Source organism: Bos indicus x Bos taurus, chromosome 4 (genome assembly GCF_003369695.1).
Source record: "Bos indicus x Bos taurus breed Angus x Brahman F1 hybrid chromosome 4, Bos_hybrid_MaternalHap_v2.0, whole genome shotgun sequence".
NCBI classification, from domain to species: Eukaryota; Metazoa; Chordata; class Mammalia; order Artiodactyla; family Bovidae; genus Bos; species Bos indicus x Bos taurus.
Window position 1 is genome coordinate 502,270 of NC_040079.1, and position 23,390 is coordinate 525,659.

Sequence of the window (23,390 nt, forward strand, 5' to 3'; positions counted from 1 at the left end):
ATAAAGTCTGACGCTGTTTCCGCTGTTTCCCCATCTATTTCCCATGAAGTGATACATAGCAGTGGGTAAACTGCACTGTTTCACACAGACGCGCACACATATGTGAAATACAGGTGTAAATGGTCCAGATGGCTCACGTGGTGAGGAGTCTGCCTGCTAGTGCAAGAGATGTGGGTTCGATCCCTGGGATGGAAAGATCCCTTGGAGGAGGAAATGGCAGCCATTCCAGTATTTTCCCATGGGAAATCCCATGGACAGAGTAGCCTGGTGGGCTATGGTCTATGGAGTTGCAAAGACTTGGACATGATATAGCAAATGAGCACTTAGACATAAATATATATGTGTGTGTTAAAAGTCTCTCTTTTTAAAATTTGTGTTCTCTTTTGAATTTAAGATAGCTGAACTAGTTTCCTGATCAGTTATTAATTTGTTCAGGTCAGTTTCCAGTCATTCTAGGTAAATGATAAACTTCTTCTGGACTCTACTGGCAACTTACTTCCAGTAAATACTTGTTAAAAAAGCTGCCTGTCAAAGCCTGATGGCCCTGCTGCTCGCACCAGTGTGCGGCCCCCACCTGCCGTGCTCCCAGCTTGGGCCCCCGCCGCTCCGGCGTGCAGGCTCCACGTTAGAGCACGGGAGCCTCCTTCGTCGGGAGTAGCACCTCAGTACTGGTTGCTGCGCTTTCGGGAGTAGCACCTCAGTACTGGCTGCTGCACTTTCAAAGAGCTGTTTGTTGTTGGTTACTGGGGACTTTTTATTTGGTTGCAATTTTAACGTTACATCCTATTTTTAATTCATAGGGAAGAAGATTTCTTAGTTCTCTCTTCAATTGGAATATAAATTTCATTAAAATGATTCATGGGACCATTAAAAACCAGTTACAGGGATTACCAAAGTAAGTATTAAAAACAATTCATATTTTGTGCTTAGTCTGGTTTTGAATGTTTCTATTGGACCTGACTTTGGTCAGGTCAACTTTTAGGGGCTTCCCTGGTAGCTCAGCTGGTAAAGAATCCGCCTGCTGTGCAGGAGACCTGGGTTCGATCCCTGGGTCGGGAAGATCCCCTGGAGAAAGGAGTGACTACCCACTCCAGTATTCTTGCCTGCAGAGTCCCATGGACAGAGGAGCCTGCTGGGCTATAGTCTATGGGATCACAGAGTGAGACACGACTGAGCGACTGACATGACAATGATGATGATTAGAAGCTTTAGAAATTATCTCTTATTATTTATTATGTACTGTTGTATTACTGAATAGTTATTTTCCTTGCTATAGGAAACCATTCTTCAGTAGTGACATTGAAATTAAGACTTTACTTTGTGGTAGTCGTTTACATAGATTATTCACCGGTTCGATCTCAGCCTCGGCCGTAGTAAAGTTCATGTGGCTAGCACGTCTGGTCCTTTGGGTCTGTGTGCACACTGCGATCTTCCTAGGGCGGAGCCGTGTGGGTGATGGAGGAGCCCTTGAGGAGGGGCTCTCTACTGATTCCCCAGCCTCTGGGCCCTGGCAGCACTGGGAGCTATTTGCCGCATTCGAGGTCAAGTCCTTAACCTGCTCTGGAATTTTCAAATCCTCTATCCCATCAGGTGGCTGTGTGAGAACTGAGTTGGGACTCGATGCTGGATCTCTGATTGTTCACTGGAATGCTGCCTCCTCTCCCCTCATTTGCACAATATTTGGGTTGAATCAGCAGATTTTCCTCATTATGAGTCTAAGTCAACCCTGGTATTTTAGGATTCCCTGTACCTGAGCTAATTAGTCTAGAATGACTCCAAGTTAAAGTGTATTTATATTTAAACTTTTTGTATTTATAGTTTTTATTAGAAATTTATCTTTAAAGTTTTTTACTTAAGAATTTGGTTCTGGGCGTACGTGTCATAGTTTCGCAGAAAGTAGTGAAGTTCTGGGGAAGCAGCGACTGAGAGGGAAGAAGCTGACGTTTCAGTCCTTCTCCAGACTGGTTTCTGCTTCCTGCTCCAGGCAGACAGCCTGTCTCTACTTCGCAGAGCACTAGTGTAAAACCATGTCTTCTTCCCTGGGAGAGGAGACTGCCTGAAATGATACATGTGAAAATATAATTCTTCAAACTTGCATTAAATTTTTTTTCCAGATCTTTGATGGTACACATTGCGGAAATTTATTTCAGAGCTTGGAAAAAGGCTTCAGGGAAAACACTGGAGGTATGTCCTTTCGTTTTATGAAGCGTTAGCGCAGCCACAGTGGGGCCGCTTGAACCCGTGTTTGTGCCCGGCAAGCCAAAGCTCACAGTGAGCGTCCACACGGCGGGGGCGGTGCCGTCCACACCGAGCCCGCCTCAGATGTCCCTCCCTCACCACGACGCGCAGTGTGAGTGGAACCAAGGCTTTTGCGCATTTTGGCAGCTCTGGACCTGCAGTGTCCGACCACGTATATCTGCCGGGCCTTTGAAACGTGGCCAGTCCAAGCTGAGATGGGCTGTAAATGTAAGGAACTCACCAGATTTGCAAGACAGTCTGGAAAAAGAAGAATATAAAGTATCTCATGGATTTTTAAAAAGAATATTGACTGATGTTGAAATGATAGTGTGTTGGATAATTGGGCTAAACAAAATATATTATTAAAGTAAATTTACTTTTTTTTTTTCCTGTTTTTAGTGTGACCACTGGAAAGTTTAAAATTGCATTTGTGGTTGCTGTTGTATTTCTGTTGGCCAGTGCTCCTTGGGAGACTCAGGCCATCTCTTCAGCAACATAATTTGAGAATTTAAAGATGTTTGTTTGAATCAGGCTTATAACCTTTAATGACTATAACACGTACATACTGGCTGTGTAATTCACAATTAAACATTCATAGGCTCTTTTGGAAAAAAATCGAAAATGTCTGATATCCCTTACATTTTTCTCATACTAGGTTCTTAGATGTGTTTTTTTCCTTCTGAGAGTAAAATTTTTACTCTAAGTCATCAAGGGGTCTTTTCTCCTGGGAGAGCAGGCCCTGGAGCAGTGTCGGGGGCAGAGGGGAGGCTAACCACCCATGTTTATTTCTGTACATTCTCCTCTCTTGCCCAGCTTGTGCTTCAGTTACACACGCTGTCAGTTATCACTGATGTCTGCTTCTAGGAAACAAGAACTCACCTTTCCCGTTGCCCTGTAGACAACTTCTACAGTAGTTTCTCAGTGTATAGTTTTTTGGGGAAGTGGCAGAACCAGGATGTTCTTATGCATTTTTTGCATTGGTCTATACTCCATGAAACTTCACAGGAAGGAGTATTTGTTCCCCTTTTCTCTAGCAGTGATTTAAAAATAGGACTTTGTGATTTAAAGGTAATTGTTTAGGTCTGCACCAAATTAGTATCAGAAGTGTGTGCTTCTCAGTTTCACTCCCTTCCCTGTGTCCCTTCAAGTTTTTAAAGCAAACTCCAGATGTGGCACCTTACTCCTGTGCACTTCAGGATGCATCATCTCTAAAAGGTCCATGCTTACTTTGTGACCCCTATGGGCCAATAGTCCACCAGGCTCCTCTGTCCATGGGATTCTCCAGGCAAGAGTACTGGAGTGGGTTGGCATTTCCTTCTCCAGGGGATCTTCCCGACCCAGGGAGTGAACCCGGGTCTTCTGCATTGTGGGCAGATTCTTTACCATCTGAGCCCCCAGGGAAGCCCCATACTAATATTTAAACATCTCTGCTTTGTTTTAATAATGTCTTCATTTTGAAGCCAGGATCCAACAGGTCTCCCAATGGCATTTGCTTGTTACGTCATTTAAAGCCTTCTTCTTTTTGAAAAAATCTCTGCCATTGACATGTTAGCAAACCTGGTCAGTTGTAGAATGCCCGTGTTCTGGTGGTTAGCTCTCAAGGGTCAACTTCTATGGCCCAGATGCCCGGCTGGTGGTGCCGTGGACCTCCTGTGTGATCACAGGTCGGGCAGCCCGGTCCCCACGGGAGTCTCGTTGAGCTGAGGGGCGGCTTCAGGGGGCATCCTCACTTAGTGGAGACGAGTAGATGTTAGTGGCGAGTCTCCCTCGATCCTTCCCTACTGCCGTGGAGTCCTGGGGACTGCCTGTTCCGCCTCTCACTGGGGTGCCTCCCAGACATCTGTTTCTGTCAGTTTGGAATCCTGGCCCCCACCTTAGCGGTACGGTGTGAGTTCTTGGGCGGGGGGTGAGGTAAGCTCTTGGAACAGATCCAGTTTTCTGAGATTATCAGATGAGTCAGGAGGGGTGCTCCTAGGCCCACCTTTGTCTCTGGGCCCTGTCTGGCTTGATCCAGGCTCAAGTGCCATGCAATTTGGTACAAATGTGGTATTTCTTCAAATAAGATAAAAGAAAAGTTCTCTCTGGTATGTGCGTTCTAAGAAGTGTAGACAAAGTGGAGAAGCCCTGATGACGGGACCCAGGCCTTTCCCCTCGTGAGCGGGAAGGTGAGCCAGTTAGACTGTCCCCTTGTGCCGAGGCTCCTCCCGCGCCTGCCCTGCTCTCTGCGGGGCGCACTCACCCGTGCTCCCCGCCGGCTGTTCCAGGCCATCGAGAACGACTGCATCCAGGACCTCATGCACCACGGCGTCCACCTTCCTCGGAGGTCTCCAGTGCACCCCAGGGTGCGCAAGGTGAGCACGCTCCTGCAGCACTTTTGAAAATTGTCTCTCAAATTTTTTGTTTTTAGAGAGTTGTTTTTGTGAAATTTTGTTAAGCTTCCACAGGCATCAGTTAAAGGAATTTTTCAGAATCTTGACATTTGGAATTCTGGGAGATCTACCTTGATGCCAAAGTTTTGATTAGGAAAGCAAACATCTGTTGTTAAGACATCGGAACTGTGTTCAGACAGCCTTTAACTATGTTCTTGGACATAACAATGTCTAGAACCATCACTTTCTCACTGCCACTACTGCTGCTTTCAAAGAAGAGACTGTTTGGGATTATTTTTATTGTTGACTTTCATATATTACATTTCCACTTTGTAGTCTGCAAACCGTATTGAATAAATGTTTTGATAGTTTCTCTTGATACAATTTTGTTTTTAAAACGTAGTCTCAGAATTCGGGTATGGTTTTATCCTCATGTTGTACATGATCTGACTGATCAAGTCTCTGCTGTTGGTGTGGCTGTTGTTCTGATGGAGTCTGATAAGCAGGGCTCCTGCAGGAGGACCTGGAGGCTCTGGTCGGCTGTGTGGGGCCATGTCTACCCCGGGCGAGGCCCCTGTGCTCGCTGCTGGTTTGGGCAACTGTGTGTCAGGAAGCTAGGGGAATAAAGATGAGGTGCCTGCTACTGTTTGTGTAGTGGAGTCATTATTTGTAGGCGTAAACTATATTAAAAAACATTTCTTATTATTGATGATTTAGTTTGTATTATCCAAAGATAAAGACCCAGAGATGAAAATATATCCATGTGCCTTCCCCACCACCCGCCCCACCCAGCACACACGGTCCCTGGCACTTCGTAAGTGGTAGATAGTTTGGATCATTTACTTCACATGTATGATTTAATGTTCAGATTCTGCCTAACTGTAAGGAGTGGTATTTTATTAAATCATACATATTTGTGATGTGGTTACTTTACTGCTGCTACCAAATAACTGAAGACTTTTTCATACCTGATTTTCTGTTGTGGTAGTAAGAAATGAAGATGAGTACAGGTATCATTGTTTGTTAGATTTATGGCAAAATGCACAGCCAGAATGAAAGGCAGAATATTAGATTTCACTTCTCAAGTGAAATGTATTCTTGGACTCCAAGTCATTGTTCTTACTGCTTATAACATATCATAGCTTCTTGCTTGAATCCTTTTTTTGATAAATACCAAATTTACTTGATAAGTCATTTTATTGATATGTTGAAAGAAGCTTCAGAAAATACCTTAGAAGTCACTTGAAAGTAAGAAATCCCTATTGTAGATGAAGATCTTCTAAAATTAGATAGTAGTAATGGTTGCACAACTCTATGTATACTAAACCCCACTGAATTACACACTTCATGAGTGACTTATGGTTTATGAATTGTACCTCATATAGTTGTTTAAAAGCTCTCTGTGAAGCAAGTACCATTAATACCAAATTAACATTGCTCACAGAAAGCAAATGACAGACTGAAATCTCCTAAATGAAAAGTTCACAGCCAGAAGGAGGGAATCCCAGATGGCAGTGCTTTTGCTGCTGTTGCTCAGTCACTGAGTCACGTCTGACTCTGCAGCTCCATGGACTCCAGCTCTCTAGGCTTCTCAGTCCTTTACTATCTCCCGGAGTTTGCTCAAACTCATGTCTATTGAGTTGGCGATTTGTAGTTCTTTTAGGGCAAAGTTGGTTGACATTCACTTAAAGTCTATTGTTTTATAACCTAATTATAAAAAATTTCTATTTTTCACTAATATAACTTTGGCTGCAAGAGTTGTGAATTAAGGACAAAAGGCAACACTGATTGTTGTTGGGGACAAGAATCTGAAGAGTCGCAGGAAGGTCCTGGCTGGTTAAAGCAGTATGTTTTCTGATTGTCTGTGACTTCAGGGAGGGACCTGACATCCAGGTTTCTCCTGGGAAGGATCACTGGGCAGTGACACCCCTTTGAGATACAGTCGCCCCTGGAGTCTGCGGGCTCCAGTGCCTTCCTGAACACTTTTCATCATCTCTGGATCACTTATACCCAGTGCAGTGTAAGTGCTTGTAATAGGCTGTGAATCTGATGTGATTACTACATAAACAGTTGCCAGCAAGTGACAGTTTCAAGCTTTGCTTTGAACTTTTCTGGAATTTTTTCCCCTCAAATATTTTCTATCCACGCTTGGTGGAATCTGCAGATGCAGAGCCCATGGATGTGAAGGGCTGACTCTTTGCACCATTCTGAATGCCTGAAAGAGGTTCTCAGAACAAGACAGTCGTAGCCAGTGCACTTTGAAGGCAGAATGCGCTGTAGGAACAATCAGGCTGCTCCTTTTCCATTTGACCCTGAAGGTCAGAGGTGTGTCTTTTTATGAGGTTTTGGGGCTATTGGTAGAAGAGTAGAAGTTGGAACCCGAACCTTTGTACAGCCCAAGGCTGTAGGTCTCTCTTCCGCCGTCGGTGCCTTTGTGAGATCTCCGTGTTCCGAGCTGGCAGCATGGTTTCTTGTCGTGGTTCCTGATAGAAAGAACTGTGCGTCCAAGACTTGTGAATGCAGGGGCAGCCTGTGCTCCCTGTTTGCTCAAAGTGGGATCTTAAGTGCTCTTTTGAAAACACCAATATTACTGTTCTTTTCTTCTTTTCTTGGCTCATAGGTGCTGAGTTATTTTCACCATCAAAAGGAAGTTCGGCAGGGGGTGGAAGAGATGCTTTACAAGCTATACAAGCCCATCCTTTGGAGAGGATTAAAGGTATGCCTCTTAACTGTCCATGTTTAGGATGCTGAGTATGCTGTGGGGTTTAGCATCTTCTGATTCAGGCACTAAAAGTAAGACTTGAGGCTGGGCATGTGTGAGATTCTGAATGAATACTTTATGCTTTTACTAAAAGCATTTCTTAAGCTGGGAACCTGAATGGAGTCAGTGCTGGATGCACAGCTGGAAGCAGGGTCGTCATGCTCGGCAGGGGTGGTGTGTGCAGAGCTGGGCTGAGCCTTCCTGGCCCTTCGGGCCTCCTGCCGGTGACTGGGGACACAGTGACAGCACGTGAGGAGGGGTCAGACGAGCATGCGGGTCATTTTAACGCAGGTGACTCTGGTCTGGGGGCAGGACATGACTGATTCTTCCTGACACAGTGGACTTTGAGGTAGGGAAACGTCTCTGTCGACATGGAGCTGGGAGTTTGGCTTCATTTAAGGAAGGTCTCACAAGCTTGGTTAGTTTAAATGTTACGGTTGTCTTTAATATGTAAATAGGAACATGCCTGTGTTGAGACACTAGAAGCATTGCTTGAGGGCTTCTGCGCTGACGCCTTTGCCTGTCAGCTCTTTGATTCTGAAACTCCTCTCACCATTCCAGGCCAGAAACTCGGAAGTCCGGTCCAATGCTGCACTGCTGTTCGTTGAGGCGTTTCCGATTCGGCATCCAGGGTTTAACGCCATTGAGATGGACAGCGAGATTCAGAAACAGTTTGAAGAACTCTACGTATGTATTCATGTGGCCGGGCTCCCAGCCTGCAGCGGTCTGGGCCTGGATGTCCCTGGGGCTGCCCCGGGCGGCCTCCAGAGGGCAATCTTTCCAGATCCTGACGTTCTTCCAGGAACCCGGCCTCTCCCGGTGCCTTCTGTGGCAGCGAGGACTCGCAGGGTCTGTTTCCTCTTCCTCTCGGTCTCTTTTGGACCCTCTCGTCATTTATTGTGTGTAGTTTGAAGCGCCTTATGTGTTCCCCCAGCAGAGAGGCTGTGTCACAGTGGTCAGGACAGAGCCCGGGGCTGGTCCCTCTGTCTGACGGCTGTGTGCCTTGCGGCAAGGTGGGCACTGACTTTTCTGTCTTTATCTGTGTGGCGGGCGTGGTGGCAGCACCTGTGTAAGGTGGGGCAGTGTCGTGAACACACACGCAACTAGTTAGCTTTTAAGGCCAGTAATGCCTGTTGCGGTGGTTTTTTCCCAATGACTGATTTTCCTAGTGAGTCGTTAGGACATCAGGATGTGACATTTATTCCTAAGTGATAATCTCCAATCTTTCACCTGGTAGGACAGTGTGAGCCTCTGCTGATTTCTCTACAGCCCCTGCCATTTGCAGGGTCTCCTGACACAAGCTAAGAGAAACTCTTTATTGTCCTAGTTAGTAGAATAACGTTTTAGGAAGGGATAGCACAAACGCCATGACAGTGACGGTTACCCATAGCTGTCCTAAAATACTTCCTTTGGTTTGTGTGTTTTCTGGCCCACTATAAACAAATATCAGACATGCAAAAAGTTGAAATAGTAGTATAATTAGTATCTCCTGCTTAACCTCTTCACATTTCCTCACCTGTGCATTCCCATCTCACCCCCGGATGCCACCCGCACATGCAGAGACACGCACCCCCTGAAGTGAACCGGCGTCAGTGTTTCACCAGGTGTGCCGCATCCACACGTGTGTTTATTTAAAAGCCCCTTTGGGGTTCGTGGTTAATTTTGTGGACAAATGTTGCTGGGCAAACCACAACTAGATTTTGGAAGGTTTTAGCCATAAGACCATGAAAAACTTACACTCTTTTTAGCTCAGGTGTCCAGTCGGTGAAGCACTTGTGTTTTTGCCTGAAGCGCTGAAGACTCTGCCCTTGAATGCAGAGGTGGAGGGTGTGCTGGACGTCTAGCACGACCCCCTTTACGTGGGATCTGCCGCAGGCGCTTGGCCCTGGCGATGGGCCTGACCTGCGATGAGGAAGGTACCATCCCAGCCCACGGATGGGGAGGCAGGTTGCATGGTGGTTTAGAGTGTGGAGTCAGGCAATTTGAATCCCAGTTCCCAGTTAATGTCTGATTTTTCTCAAATTAACCTCTTTCAACTCCTGTTTCTTCTTTAAAACTGGAGAAAATATTTTATCAGATTGTGATAAGTTTCCAATGAAAAACTGTATATAAAGCATTTAGTTCAGCCCCTAGCACTAAGGTGACAGTGGTTATAACTGTCCAAAACGACATCACAATCTGTAAAGTGATGTAACCGTCCCACAGAGTCTGCTCTAACATCAGTTCAGTTCAGTTGCTCAGCAGTATCTGACTCTTTCTGACCCCGTGGACTGCAGCACGCCGGGTTTTCCTGTCCATCACCAACTCCCAGACCTTAACATGGTGCCCCTGTATCACAGACAGTCTGTACTCAGCTTAATCATTGTGAGTTTTGTATTTGCTTTATTAACTATTTAAAAAACAAAAATTAATATTTCCTATTTTGTTTGAATTTAAGGAAGGAAAAACACTAAACGAATTTCAAGTCAATTAAATTTTTTTTCAGAACTTTAAGTATTAAATTCTAAATAACTCTTTTAAGTTAAAAAAAAAAAACCTAGATTGTGGAGAACACTGATTTTACATTTTTTTCTTTCAGTTCAGTTCAGTTACTCAGTTGTGTCCAAATTTTACGACCCCATGGACTGCAGCACACCAGGCTACCCTGTCTGTCAACATGTCCCAGAGCTTGCTCAGGGTGGATGGCTGAGGTCAGTGGTCAACACCATTGAGTCAGTGATGCCATCAGCCATCTCATCCTCTGTCGTCCCCTTCTCCTGCCTTCAGTCTTTCCCAGCATCAGGTTCTTTTCCATTAAGTCAGTTTTTCCCATGAGGTGGCCAAAGTATTGGCGCTTCAGCTTCAGAATCAGTCTTTCCAATGAATGTTCAGGACTGATTTCCTTTAGGATGGACTGGTTGGATCTCCTTGCAGTCCAAGGGACGCTCAAGAGTCTTCTCCAGCATCACAGTTCAAAAGCATCAGCTCTTCAGTGCTCAGCTTTCTTTATGGTCCAACTCTTACATCCATACATGACTACTGGAAAAACCATAGCTTTGACTACGTGGGCCTTTATCAGCAAAGTAATGTCTCTGTTTTTTAATATGCTGTCTAGGTTGATCATAGCTTTTCTTCCAAGGAGGAAGCACCTTTTTTTGACTTTCTTGGCTGCAGTCTCCATCTGCAGTGATGTTGGAGCCCAAGAAAATAAAGTCTGTCACTATTTCCCTTGTTCCCCATCCATGTGCCATTAAGTGATGGGATTGAATGCCATGATCTTAATTTCTTGAATGTTGAGTTTTAAGCCAGCTTTTTCACTCTCTTCTTTCACTTTTATCAAGAGACTCTTTAGTTCTTCACTTTCTGCCATAGGGTAGTATCATCTGCATACGTGAGGTTATTGATATTTCTCCCAGCAATCTAGATTCCAGCTTGTGCTTCAACCAGCCTGGCATTTCACATGACATACTCTGCATGTAAATTAAATAAACAGGGAGACAATATATAGCCTTGAAGTACTCCTTTCCCACTTTGGAACCAGTCTGTTATTCCATGTCTGGTTCTAACTGTTGCTTCTTTGCCTGCATACAGATTTCTCAGGAGGCAGGTAAGGTGGTCTGGTATTCCCATTCCTGAAGAATTTTCAACAGTTTGTTCTGATCCACAGAGTCAAAGGCTTTAGTGTCGTCAGTAAGGCAGAAGTAGATGTTTTTCTGGAATTTGCTTGCTTTTCTATGATCCAGCATATGTTGGCAATTTGGTCTCTTGTTCCTCTGCCTTTTCTAAATCCAGCTTGAACATCTATCTGGAAGTTCTCGGTTCATGTACTGTTGAAGCCTGGCTTGGAGAATTTTGAGCATTACTTTACAGCGTGTGACAGGAGTGCAATTGTACGGCAGTTTGAGCATTCTTTGGCATTGCCTTTCTTTGGGATTGGAATGAAAATATCATTTTCCAGTCCTGTGACCACTGCTGAGTTTTTCAAATTTGCTGGCATACTGAGTGCAGCACTTTCACAGCATCATCTTTTAGGATTTGAAATAGCTCAACTGGAATTCTATCACCTCCACATGCTTTGTTGGTCGTGATGCTTCCTAAGGCCCACTTGACTTTGCACTTCAGGATGTCTGGTTCTAGGTGAGTGATCATACCATTGTGATTATCTGGGTCATGAAGATCTTTTTTTATAGAGTTCTTCTGTGTATTCTTGCAACATCTTCTTAATATCTTCTGTCCTTCATTGTGCTCATCTTTGCATTAAGTGTTCCCTTCGTATCTCTAATTTTCTTGAAGAGATCTCTATTCATTCCCATTCTATTGTTTTCCTCTATTTCTTTGCATTGTTCACTTAGGAAGGCTTTCTTATCTCTCCTTGCTATACTCTGGAACTCTACATTCAGATGGATATATGTTTCCTCTGCTCCTTCACCTTTTGCTTCTCTTCTTTTCTCAGCTATTTATAAGGCCTCCTCAGATAACCATTTTGCCTTTTTGCATTTCTTTTTCTTGGGGATGGTTTTCATCACAGCCTTTGTACAATGTCGCGAACCTCTGTCCATAGTTCTTCAGACACTCTATCAGATCGAATCCCTTGAATCTATTTGTCACTTCCACTGTAAAATCATAAGGGATTTGATTTAGGTCATACCTGAATGGTCTAGTGGTTTTTCCCTACTTTCTTCAATTTAAGTCTGAATTTGCAATAAGGAGTTCATGATCTGAGCCACAGGCAGCTCCAGGTCTTGTTTTTGCTGTCTGTATAGAGTTCTCCATCTTCCGCTGCAAAGAATATAATCAATGTGATTTTGGTATTGACTATCTGGTGATGTCCATGTGTAGAGTCATCTCTTATGTTGTTGGAAGAGGGTGTTTGCTATGACTAGTGCATTCTCTTGGCAAAACTCTGTTAGCCTTTGCCCTGCTTCATTTTGTACTCCAACACCAAACTTGCCTGTTATTCCAGGTATCTCTTGACTTCCTACTTTTGCATTCCAGTCACCTGTGATGAAAAGGACATCTTTTTTGGGTGTTAGTTCTAAAAGGTCTTGTAGGTCTTCATAGAACCATTCAACTTCAGCTCCTTCAGCATTAGTGGTTGGGATAGACTTGGATTACTGTGATATTGAATGTTTTGCCTTGGAAATGAACAGAGATCGTTCTGTCGATTTTGAGTCTGCACCCAAGTACTGCATTTCGGACTCTTTTGTCGACCATGATGGCTACTCCATTTCTTCTAAGGGATTCCTGCCCACAGTAGTAGATGTAATGCTCATCTGAGTTAAATTCACCCATTCCAGTCCATTTCAGTTCGCTGATTCCTAGAATGTGGACGTTCACTCTTGCCATCTCTTGTTTGACCACTTCCAATTTGCCTTGATTCATGGACCTGACATTCCAGGTTCCTATGCAATATTGCTCTTTACAGCATCAAACTTTATTCCATCACCAGTCACATCCACAACTGGGTGTTGGTTTTGCTTTGGCTCCATCCCTTCATTCTTTCTGGAGTTATTTCTCCACTGATCTCCAGTAGCATATTGGGCACCTACCGACCTGGGGAGTTCATCTTTCAGTGTTCTCTCTTTTTGCCTTTTCATACTGTTCATGGAGTTCTCAAGGCAGGAATGCTGAAGTGGTATGCCATTCTCTTCTCCAGTGGACCACGTTTTGTCAGAACTCTCCACCATAAGCTGTCCATCTTGGGTGGCCCTACCTGGCATGGCTCATAGTTTCATTGAGTTAGACAAGGCTGTGGTCCATGTGATCAGTTTGGTTAGTTTTCTGTGATTGTGTTTTTCGTTTTGTCTGCCCTTTAATGGATAAGAGTAAGAGGCTTGTGAAAGCTTCCTGATGGGAGGGACTGGCTGTGGGCAATTGGGTCTTACTCTGATGGGAGGGCCATGCTCAGTAAGTTGATGGGTGGGGCTGTGTTCCCTCCCTGTAGTTTGTCCTGATGCCAAAATATGGTAGGGGTAATGGTCAGTTAGTTCAGTTCAGTCGCTCAGTCGTGTCCGACTCTTTGTGACCCCATGAATCGCAGCACGCCAGGCCTCCCTGTCCATCACCAACTCTCGGAGTTCACTCAGACTCATGTCCATCGAGTCAGTGATGCCATCCAGCCATCTCATCCTCTGTCGTCCCCTTCTCCTCCTGCCCCCAATCCCTCCCAGCATCAGTCTTTTCCAATGAGTCAGCTCTTCGCATGAGGTGGCCAAACTACTGGAGTTTCAGCTTTAGCAGCATTCCTTCCAAAGAAATCCCAGGACTGATCTCCTTCAGAATGGACTGGTTGGATTTCCTTGCAGCCCAAGGGACTCTCAAGAGTCTTCTCCAACACCACAGTTCAAAAGCATCAATTCTTTGACTCTCAGCTTTCTTCACAGTCCAACTCTCACATCCATACATGACTACTGGAAAAACCATAGCCTCGACTAGACGGACCTTTGTTGGCAAAGTAGTGTCTCTGCTTTTGAATATGCTATCTAGGTTGGTCATAACTTTGTTCCAAGGAGTAAGCGTCTTTTAATTTCATGGCTGCAGTCACCACCTGCAGTGATTTTGGAGGCCCAAGAAATGAAGTCTGACACTGTGTCCACCGTTTCCCCATCTATTTGCCATGAAATGATGGGACCAGATGCCATGATCTTCATTTTCTGAATGTTGTACTTTAAGCCAACTTTTTCACTCTCCTCTTTCACTTTCATCAAGAGACTTTTTAGTTCCTCTTCACTTTCTGCCACAAGGCTGGAGTCATCTGCATATCTGAGGTTACTGATATTTCTCCCGGCAATCTTGATTCCAGCTTGTGCTTCTTCCAGCCCAGCGTTTCTCATGATGTACTCTGCATATAAGTTAAATAAGCAGGGTGACAACATACAGCCTTGACGTACTCCTTTTCCTATTTGGAACCAGTCTGTTGTTCCATGTCCAGTTCTAACCGTTGCTTCCTGACCTGCATATAGATTTCTCAAGAGGCAGATCAGGTGGTCTGGTATTCTCATCTCTTTCAGAATTTTCCAGAGTTTATTGTGATCCACACAGTCAAAAGCTTTGGCATAGTCAATAAAGCAGAAATAGATGTTTTTCTGAAACTCTCTTGCTTTTCCCATGATCCAACGGATGTTGGCAATTTGATCTCTGGTTCCTCTGCCTTTTCTAAAACCAGCTTGAACATCTGGAAGTTCACAGTTCACATATTGCTGAAGCCTGGCTTGGAGAATTTTGAGCATTACTTTACTAGCATGTGAGATGAGTACAATTGTGTGGTAGTTTGAGCATTCTTTGGCATTGCCTTTCTTTGGGATTGGATTGAAAACTGACCTTTTCCAGTCCTGTGGCCACTGCTGAGTTTTCCAAATTTGCTGGCATATTGAGTGCAGCACTTTCACAGCATCATCTTTCAGGATTTGAAAGAGCTCAACTGGAATTCCATCCCCTCCACTAGCTTTGTTCGTAGTGCTGCTTTCTAAGGCCCACTTGACTTCACATTCCAGGATGTCTGGCTCTAGGTCAGTGATCACACCATCATGATTATCTTGGTCGTGAAGATCTTTTTGGTACAGTTCTTCTGTGTATTCTTGTCACCTCTTCTTAATATCTTCTGCTTCTGTTAGGTCCATACCATATCTGTCCTTTATCGAGCCCATCTTTGCATGAAATGTTCCCTCGGTATCTCTAATTTTCTTGACAAGATCTCTAGTCTTTCCCATTCTGTTGTTTTCCTCTATTTCTTTGCATTGATTGCTGAGGAAGGCTTTCTTATCTCTTCTTGCTATTCTTTGGAACTCTGCATTCAGATGCTTATCTCTTTCCTTTTCTCCTTTGCTTTTCACTTCTCTTCTTTTCACAGCTATTTGTAAGGCCTCCCCAGACAGCCATTTTAATGGTGACCTCCTTCAGGAGGACTTACGCCAGCATGTCCTGGGGCTTCCAGGACTGTTGTGTTCAGTGCCCCTGTGGTGTTGGAAAAGACTCTTGAGAGTCCCTTGAACTGCAAGGAGATCAAACCAGCCAGTCCTAAAGAAAACCAGTCCTGAATATTTGTTGGAAGGACTGTTGCTGGAGCTGAAGCTCTAAAACTATGGCCACCTGATGGGCAGAACTGACTCATTGGAAAAGACCCCGATCCTGGGAAAGATCGAAGGCGGGAGGAAAAGGGGACGACAGAAGATGAGATGGATGGCATTACCGGCTCAATGGACATGAGTTAATGCAAGCTCTGGGAGTTGGTGATGGACAGGGAAGCCTGGCGTGCTGCAGTCCATGAGGTTGCAAAGAGTCAGGAGTCAGACACGACTAAGTGACCCAACTGAACTGACCCTATGGCAGGCCACTGTTGACCCACGCCTCCGCTGGAGACTCCTGGACACTCACAGCCAAGTGTGGCTCCGTCTCTTGTGGGGTCACCGCTCCTTTCTCTGGGTCCTTGTGTGCACAGGGCTTTGTTTGTGCCCTCCAAGAGTCTGTTCCCCGGTCCTGCGGAAGTTCTGTCATCAAATCCCACTGGCTCTCGAAGTCAGATTCCCTGGGGGTTGTCCGTCCCTTTGCCTGATCCCCAGGGTGGGGAGTCTGTTGCGGCCCTGGGACTTTTGTAGCAGTGAAGGACTTCTTTGATGCCATTGTTCTCCGGTCTGTGGGTCGCCCGCCCCCTGGCTCTGGTGGGGCTAGTGGCGACCTCCTGCATGTGGATTTGTGCCACACGCTGCGCCGTCCGAGACACTGACTCCTCAGCACACCACTGCAGACCCGTGCCTCTGCAAGAAACACGCAAACACTCGAAGGCAGGTCTGGCTTCATGGAAGCCCACAAATGCTGGAGTGGGTAGCGTATCCCTTCTTCAGTGGATCTTCCTGACCCAGGAATCAAACTGGGGTCTCCTGCATTGCAGGCAGATTCTTTACCAGCTGAGCTACCAGGGAAGTCCTCCGGTTTTTTCTTAGTGGAGACAGGTTTATGTTTTTCAAGTAGCAAAACTTGGTCAACAGTCTTATAGAAATGAGATGTCACTGTCAAAACAGATATTTTAAAGACCTTTGAAAATTAAAACTGCCAATAACGGAATCTTGTTTGGGATGAAAATGGATAGGGAGAGGCTTTTGTGTGAGCAGAGCATGCTGTGACGGCCTCAGATCCCTTTTGGGAGTGTAGTGAGCGCATCTGGGGAGGTGGTTGTGTACAGCAGCTGTGAGAGCTGAGTTGCCATGGGCCTTGCTTTGCTGTGGATGTCCTTGGGGAGGCAGGTGCCTCTGACTGAAGCCTAAAATGTCCTTTATTTTTCTGTGACAGTTTATAGTTCAGCCAGGTAGAAATTTTGTATTCAAAATCATTTTATTCCAGGACTGCCAAAATATTTTGTATGTTTTCTAGCATTGAGGTGCTTCTGAAATTTTAAGGATGATTTTCTTTATCTTTTGATTTTTTTTTCTTCCGCTATAACATCAAATTCAGTGTGTTGGTTGCATATTAGACAAAGGAAATTTTCTTAATAATCTTTTTCTTTTCTTCTTTCCAATGTCCATTTGTTCCTAACTCCTTTTAGGGAGCAGTGCAGTGTCATGGTTAAGTTAGTAACAGAGCTGGTTAAGAGCAGGAGTTGTTTCTGTGGAGGGCGAGACAATAGTGGTTTTAGGCTGTGGCCACGTGGTCCAGCCACTCCTCCGCTGCTCGGCAGGAAGGCAGCCCAGTGGTTTATTCCAGTGAAACTGACCTACAGATATGGATCTGTGAATTCCATGTGATATTTACATGTTTCAGAATATTATTCATTTTTTCCAACTACTTGGAAGCAAAAAAACCATTCTCATGTCCTGTGGGCCACACAGACACAGGCATGGGCCTCTCTGGCCTGTGGGTTGGTGGCGAGCTCATGACCCTCTGGGTCAGGGCCTGAGTAGGGGGTTTGGGGGATCCAGGAGGTGAGGGAGGCTTGATGAAGACGACAGAGGAGGCCCCGTGCGTGCCTGTGGTCCCTGAAGGGCAGTGGGTCTCTGTGTGGAAACCGCGTGAAGTGCCTTGTCCTGGTGGTTGGCGAGTCCCTGATGTGGGCTGTGTGCCATAAGGTGATCATCTGGAATTAACGTTGAAGAATAATGTTGTAAGTAATCCATACAAAACAAAAGCTATAAAACTTGTGAGTTCCTTCTGTTCCTTTCTGTTTTTTATTTTGTCTCTCTTCCTTGCTTTTTGTTTTTCTCAAGTGACCTGTCGTCTTCACTTTCCATCCCTGTTGTGCAGAGAGTGTTGGCTGGAGGCGGCGGCCGGCTCGGGGTTTTGCTGGCGGTGTGGCGCTGTCCTCCGTGGGCGTCTTCCCTGCCTGCTGCACTGGTCATGGCTTTGCGTCAGTGGGTGGGCTGGGCGCCGGCATACTCCCCGCGGCCTGGGCGTGGGCAGCAGGCGGGCCGGTCCCTGGGTTAGGCACGGAGGTGTCCTGTGCGTGTGCTCCGCTCTCTCTGCCTGTGCAGCTCGCAGGGCTTCTGCCTGCTCTCGGGTGTGCCTGGCCCCTCAGCATCTGTCTTAGCTCTTCCCAGTGGCTTGTGCACTCCCACGCTGCCAGTCCCCGCCCCAGCCCTCCCCGACAGTGTCTGCCAAGGCCTGGCCCCGGCTCAGCTGGTCTGAGCTCTGTGGGCACAGTGCTGCCCACTCCCCCCTCTGGGGGAGCGGAGCCCCCCCGTGTTTGCAGCACCGCCTGCTCTCGTCACCCGGGAGGAGAGCAGGAAGGAAGTGCTTACTCATCTGAGTTCAGCCTTCTTCTGGTCTAATTATGGAGTGAGGACTATTTTTGCTTTTAAACTCTGGATTGGAAAGTTCCGCACATAGCAGTAGAGGGCCTTGTGTGGGGGATCCCTGCGCCCTCAGACAGTCCTGGCAGTGCTGACCCGGCCCACTTGGCTCCTCCTCCCTGATTTTAAGCAGATCTAAGCCACAAAGTATTCCAACTCTTAATTACTTCAGTGAATGTGTTTGTTGCTCAGTAATGTCCAACTGTTTGCGACTGTAGTAGCTTCTGGTGAATGATGTCGATTCGTGATCTCCAAAGATTTAACTTTGTGAACAGGGAGCAGACTTGATCACTCGAGAGTGTTTGTGTAGCAGAATTGAGAGTGAAAAAGGGCAGAGAACGCTTCTGACACAAACCTCAGAAGGGGACAAAGAGCCCCCGACCCTGTGCTGGTCTAACAGAGGCCGCATATACTCTAACCAGACCCACTCCCATAGCTACATCTTAAATGAACAAGATTAGAATTGACAATAGAAAGCTCTTACCAGATCCACTCCCACAAGTCTTAAGATAACAAGATTCAGAAGGTTTTTGTTAAAAAGGAGAAGCATGTCCTCAAGCAAGATACATTGTTGTTATATAATCCTTAGTGTATAAGGTCCCATCACTTGATGGCAAATAGATGGGGAAACAATGGAAACAGTGGCAGACTTTATTTTCTTGGGCTCCAAAATCACTGCAGATATGAAAGTAAAAGACACTTGCTCCTTGGAAGAAAAGCTATGACCAACCTAGACAGCGTATGCAGAGACATTACTTTGCCAACAAAAGTCTGTCTAGTCAGAACTATGTTTTTTCCAGTGGTCATGTATGGATGTGAGAGTTGGACTATAAGAAAGCTGAGTGCCGAAGAATTGATGCTTCTGAACTGTGGTGTTAGAGAAGACTCTTGAGAGTCCCTTGAACTGCAAGGAGATCCAAGCAGTCCATCCAAAAGGAGATCAGTCCTGAATATTCACTGGAAGGACTGATGCTGAAGCTGAAACTCCAATACTTTGGCCACCTGATGTGAAGAACTGACTGATTGGAAAAGACCCTGATGCTGGGAAAGACTGAAGGCAGAAGGAGAAGGGGACGACACAGGATGAGATGGTTGGGTGGCATCACCGACTCAATGTACATGAATTTGAGCAAGCTCTGGGAGACAGTGAAGGACAGGGAAGCCTGGTATGCTGCAGTCCATGGGATCACAAAGAGTCAGACACAACTGAACGACTGAACTGACTGAATCCTTAGTACAGAGCTTAAGATGAATTGTTTTGTTGTGTGATCATTAGCTCTGGTCCTAAAGAAAGTGAGATGTTAGTTTTAGTCTTCTCTTAGGAGAAGGTGATGGCAACCCACTCCAGTACTCTTGCCTGGCAAATCCCATGGACAGAGGAGCCTGGTAGGCTGCAGTCCATGGGGTTGCTAAGTTGGACTCGACTGAGCAACTTCACTTTCACTTTTCACTTTCATGCATTGGAGAAGGAAATGGCAACCCACTCCAGTGTTCTTGCCTGGAGAATCCCAGGGATGGGGGAGTCTGGTGGGCTGCCATCTATGGCGTCTCACAGAGTCGGACACGACTGAAGCGACTTAGCAGCAGCAGTCTTACGTGACAGAGACAAAGCACAAAGACAAAAGTTTGTCCTTTTCTCCTCCTTGAGAGCCCCAGACCCCTTTCTCCTCCTGGAGGGCCCTGGACCCCTTCCTCCTTGAGGGCCCCGGATTCCTTATCAGCCTACCTAAGATTAGCTCTCTCGACCCCATGGACTGTAGCCCACTAGTCTCCTCTGTCCATGGGACTCTCCAGGCAAGAATACTGGAGTGGGTAGCCATTCCCTTCTCCAGGGGATCTTCCTAACTCAGGGATTGAACCCAGGCCTCCTACACTGCAGGCACATTCTTTACCATCTGAGCTACTTGGGAAGCCCCTTTACTTCAGTAGGTGTCCTTAAAAGACAGGGTCCCTCTTTTTTAAACATAATCCTACCATTGGCACAACTCAAGTAAGATGAATCGTGATTCTTTGATTTGATCAAATATTCAGTCATTGTTCTTCAGTGACGTTTCAGTGATCCTTTTTTTCCAGTTTTGTTTGAATCTGTGTCCGGGCGAGACCTACGTTGTGTGTTCATCTCTTGGGCAACCAGCTCCTGCTCCAGCAGGCACACCGTCTCCCTCTCTCTTTGTTTTTCTTCTTTTATGCTGGCTTCTGTTGTTGAGGAAGCACAGTGATTTTCTCGTTTCCCATAGAACCTGTCCTACTTGTCATTCGTATGTTCCTCTGCCCTTTAAATTTCCTGTAAGTTGGTTAAACATGCAGTAGGTTAGGGTCACGTCTCCTCTGTTAGGTGCTCAGGGAGATCCATGTATGTGGATCAGGGGTGTGTAACCTCCTGTCCCCACCTGTGTTGTCGGCCGCCCCTTGGCCCACTGCTTGGACAGTTGATCACAGCGGGCTCGCTGTATCCTGGGCTTAGTGTGTTATGGCGTTTTGGAAGTTCATGAGCGTGGCTAACACTCCGTTTCAAGGAATAACCAAAGTCCCTGTGTGTCCCTCTGTGTGGCAGGGTGGTGTTGGAGACCCTGCAGTCAGCAGTCACAGGCAGGGTTGGCAGGCAAGGAACCATGAGTGTCTAGATCAGTTCAGTTCAGTCACTCGGTTGTGTCCGACTGTCTGCCACCCCATGGACTGCAGCACGCCAGGCTTCCCAGTCCATCACCAAATCCTGGCCCTTGCTCAAACTCACGTCCATCAAGTTGGTGATGCTGTCCAACCACCTCATCCTCTGTTGTCCCCTTCTCCTCCTGCCTTCAATCTTTCCCAGCATCAGGGTCTTTTCCAGTGAATCAGTTCTTTGCATCAGGTGGCCACAGTATTGGAGCTTCAGCTTCAGCATCAGTCCTTCCAATGAATATTCAGGACTGATTTCCTTTAGGATGGACTGGTTGGATCTCCTTGCAGTCCAAGGGACTCTCAAGAGTCTCCTCCGACACCACAGTTCAAAAGCATCAATTCTTTGGTGCTCAGCTTTTTTTATGGTCCAACTCTCACATCCATACATGACTACTTGAAAAACTATAGCTTTGACTAGATGGAACCTTGTTGGTAAAGTAATGTCTCTGCTTTTTAATATGCTGTCTAGGTTTGTCATAGCTTTTCTTCCAAGGAGCAAGCATCTTTTAATTTCATGGCTGCAGTCACCATCTGCCATGATTTTGGAGCCCAAGAAAATAAAGTCTGTCACTGTTTCCATTGTTTCCCCATCTATTCGCTGTGAAGTGATGGGACCAGATACCATGATCTTAGTTTTTGGATGTTGAGTTTTGAGCCAGCTTTTTCACTCTCCTGTTTCACTTTCACCTTCATCAAGAGGCTCTTTTGTTCCTTTTCACTTTCGGCCATAATGGTTGTGTCATTTATATATCTGAGTTTATTGATATTTCTCCTGCCAATCCTGATTCCAGCTTATGCTTCATCCAGCCCAGCGTTTCTCATGATGTACTCTGCATATAAGTTAAATAAGCAGGGTGACAATATATAGCCTTGATGTACTCCTGTTTAGATGGTTTCCTGTAAACACTCGACTACAGGAAGCACATGTGACTGGAGGTCCCCAGGTGTGTGTGTGTGACTGTGTGGGAACGACATTTGACTGGAGGTCCCCGAGTCTGTGTGTCTGACTGTGTGGGAACGACATGTGACTGGAGGTCACTGGGTCTGCATGTGTGACTGTGGGGAACGACACGTGACTGGAGGTCACCAGGTCTGCACGTGTGACTGTGCGGGAACGACACGTGACTGGAGGTCCCCGGGTCTGCGTGTGTGACTGTGACTGTGCGGGAACGACACGTGACTGGAGGTCCCTGGGTCTGCGTGTGTGACTGTGCAGGAATGACGTGTGACTCCAGGTCCCCGGGTTTGCTTATTTGTGGACTTGAAATGGCTATTGGGTTGTGACTGCCGTTGTGCCCAAGAGTAAAGCCAATGTGGAAAAAAGTGAACTAATTTAAGATAATTCAGCCTTGTTCTCTTTTGTACTTATAGAGCCTTTTAGAAGATCCTTACCCGATGGTCCGTTCTGCAGGGATCCTCGGTGTTTGTAAAATAACCTCCAAGTACTGGGAGATGATGCCTCCGACCATTCTTATTGACCTCCTCAAGAAGGTAACCGAGGAGCTAGCATTTGATTTGAGCTCCGCTGATGTGCGCTGTTCGGTCTTTAAGGTAAGCTTTTAAATTATAAAAGGAATACCTGTTTATTGTAGAATAGTTCTAAATTATAGAGAAAGAAGGAGAAGACAATGGCACCTCACTCCAGTACGCTTGCCTGGAAAATCCCATGGGCGGAGGAGCCTGTTAGGCTGCAGTCCATGGGGTCGATAAGAGTCGGGCACGACTGAGCGACTTCATTTTCACTTTTCAGTTTCATGCATTGGAGAAGGAAATGGCCACCCACTCCAGTGTTCTTGCCTGGAGAATCCCAGGGACAGAGGAGCCTAGTGGGCTGCCATCTATGGGGTCGCACAGAGTCGAACACGACTGAAGCAGCTCAGCAGCAGCAGCATAGAGAAAGAAAAATTTAAAAATCACCCCAGCCCTACTCCATAAGTATAGCATTATTCACATTTTTGTTGAATATCCAAAGTCACTTGTGAAGAAAACAGAATAAAAGTGTTACCCAAAATAGAAAAAGTCTACTTGAAATACTAGTTTGTCATGTATGTTAGTGGAGGGGGCATAGTGTTTTAGAACAGGACCTGCATGTATTTAAAATTTTTTACTGTTATTATATATCAGAATGAACTTTTTTGTGTACTGTATGTACTTTGCACAAGAACCGACAGGAACATCCCTTGTCCATCACCCATTTCAGCAGTTCCCAGGACACATCCACACTTGTTGCGTTATAGCTACTTCTCTCATCTCTCACACACAGTTACTTTGAAGCAAATCCAGGACATTTATAAGCTCATCTGTAATCATTTCAGTGTGATGTTTAAAATACATAGTCTTTTAGCGATGTCCTTGGTAGGTTCTCCTGGAGAAGGAAATAGCAACCCACTCCAGTACTCTTGCCTGGAAAATCCCATGGACAGAGGAGCCTGGCAGGCTACAGTCCATGGGGTCGCACAGAGTTGGACATGACTGAGTGACTTCACTTTCACTTTGGTAGGTCCTGTGCTTAAGACTTGGTGCTTTCACTGCAGGGGGTGCGGGTTTCATCCCGGGTCCGGGAAGTAAGATCCCACACGCTGTGCGAACAGCCAAAAAAATAAA

The 23,390-nt window shown here is 45.9% G+C and overlaps 1 protein-coding gene across 1 annotated transcript in view; it reads left to right on the plus strand.

Annotated features, from left to right (window-relative positions):
* NCAPG2 (non-SMC condensin II complex subunit G2) overlaps positions 1–23,390 on the plus strand; it is a 72,512-nt gene that overhangs the window by 13,087 nt on the left and 36,035 nt on the right. The window contains exons 7-12 of the mRNA XM_027538453.1: positions 801–895; positions 2,115–2,184; positions 4,503–4,589; positions 7,228–7,323; positions 7,930–8,055; positions 22,158–22,337. Of these exons, the coding sequence (XP_027394254.1) occupies positions 801–895; positions 2,115–2,184; positions 4,503–4,589; positions 7,228–7,323; positions 7,930–8,055; positions 22,158–22,337 (654 nt within the window). The remainder of the gene's footprint in view (positions 1–800; positions 896–2,114; positions 2,185–4,502; positions 4,590–7,227; positions 7,324–7,929; positions 8,056–22,157; positions 22,338–23,390) is intronic.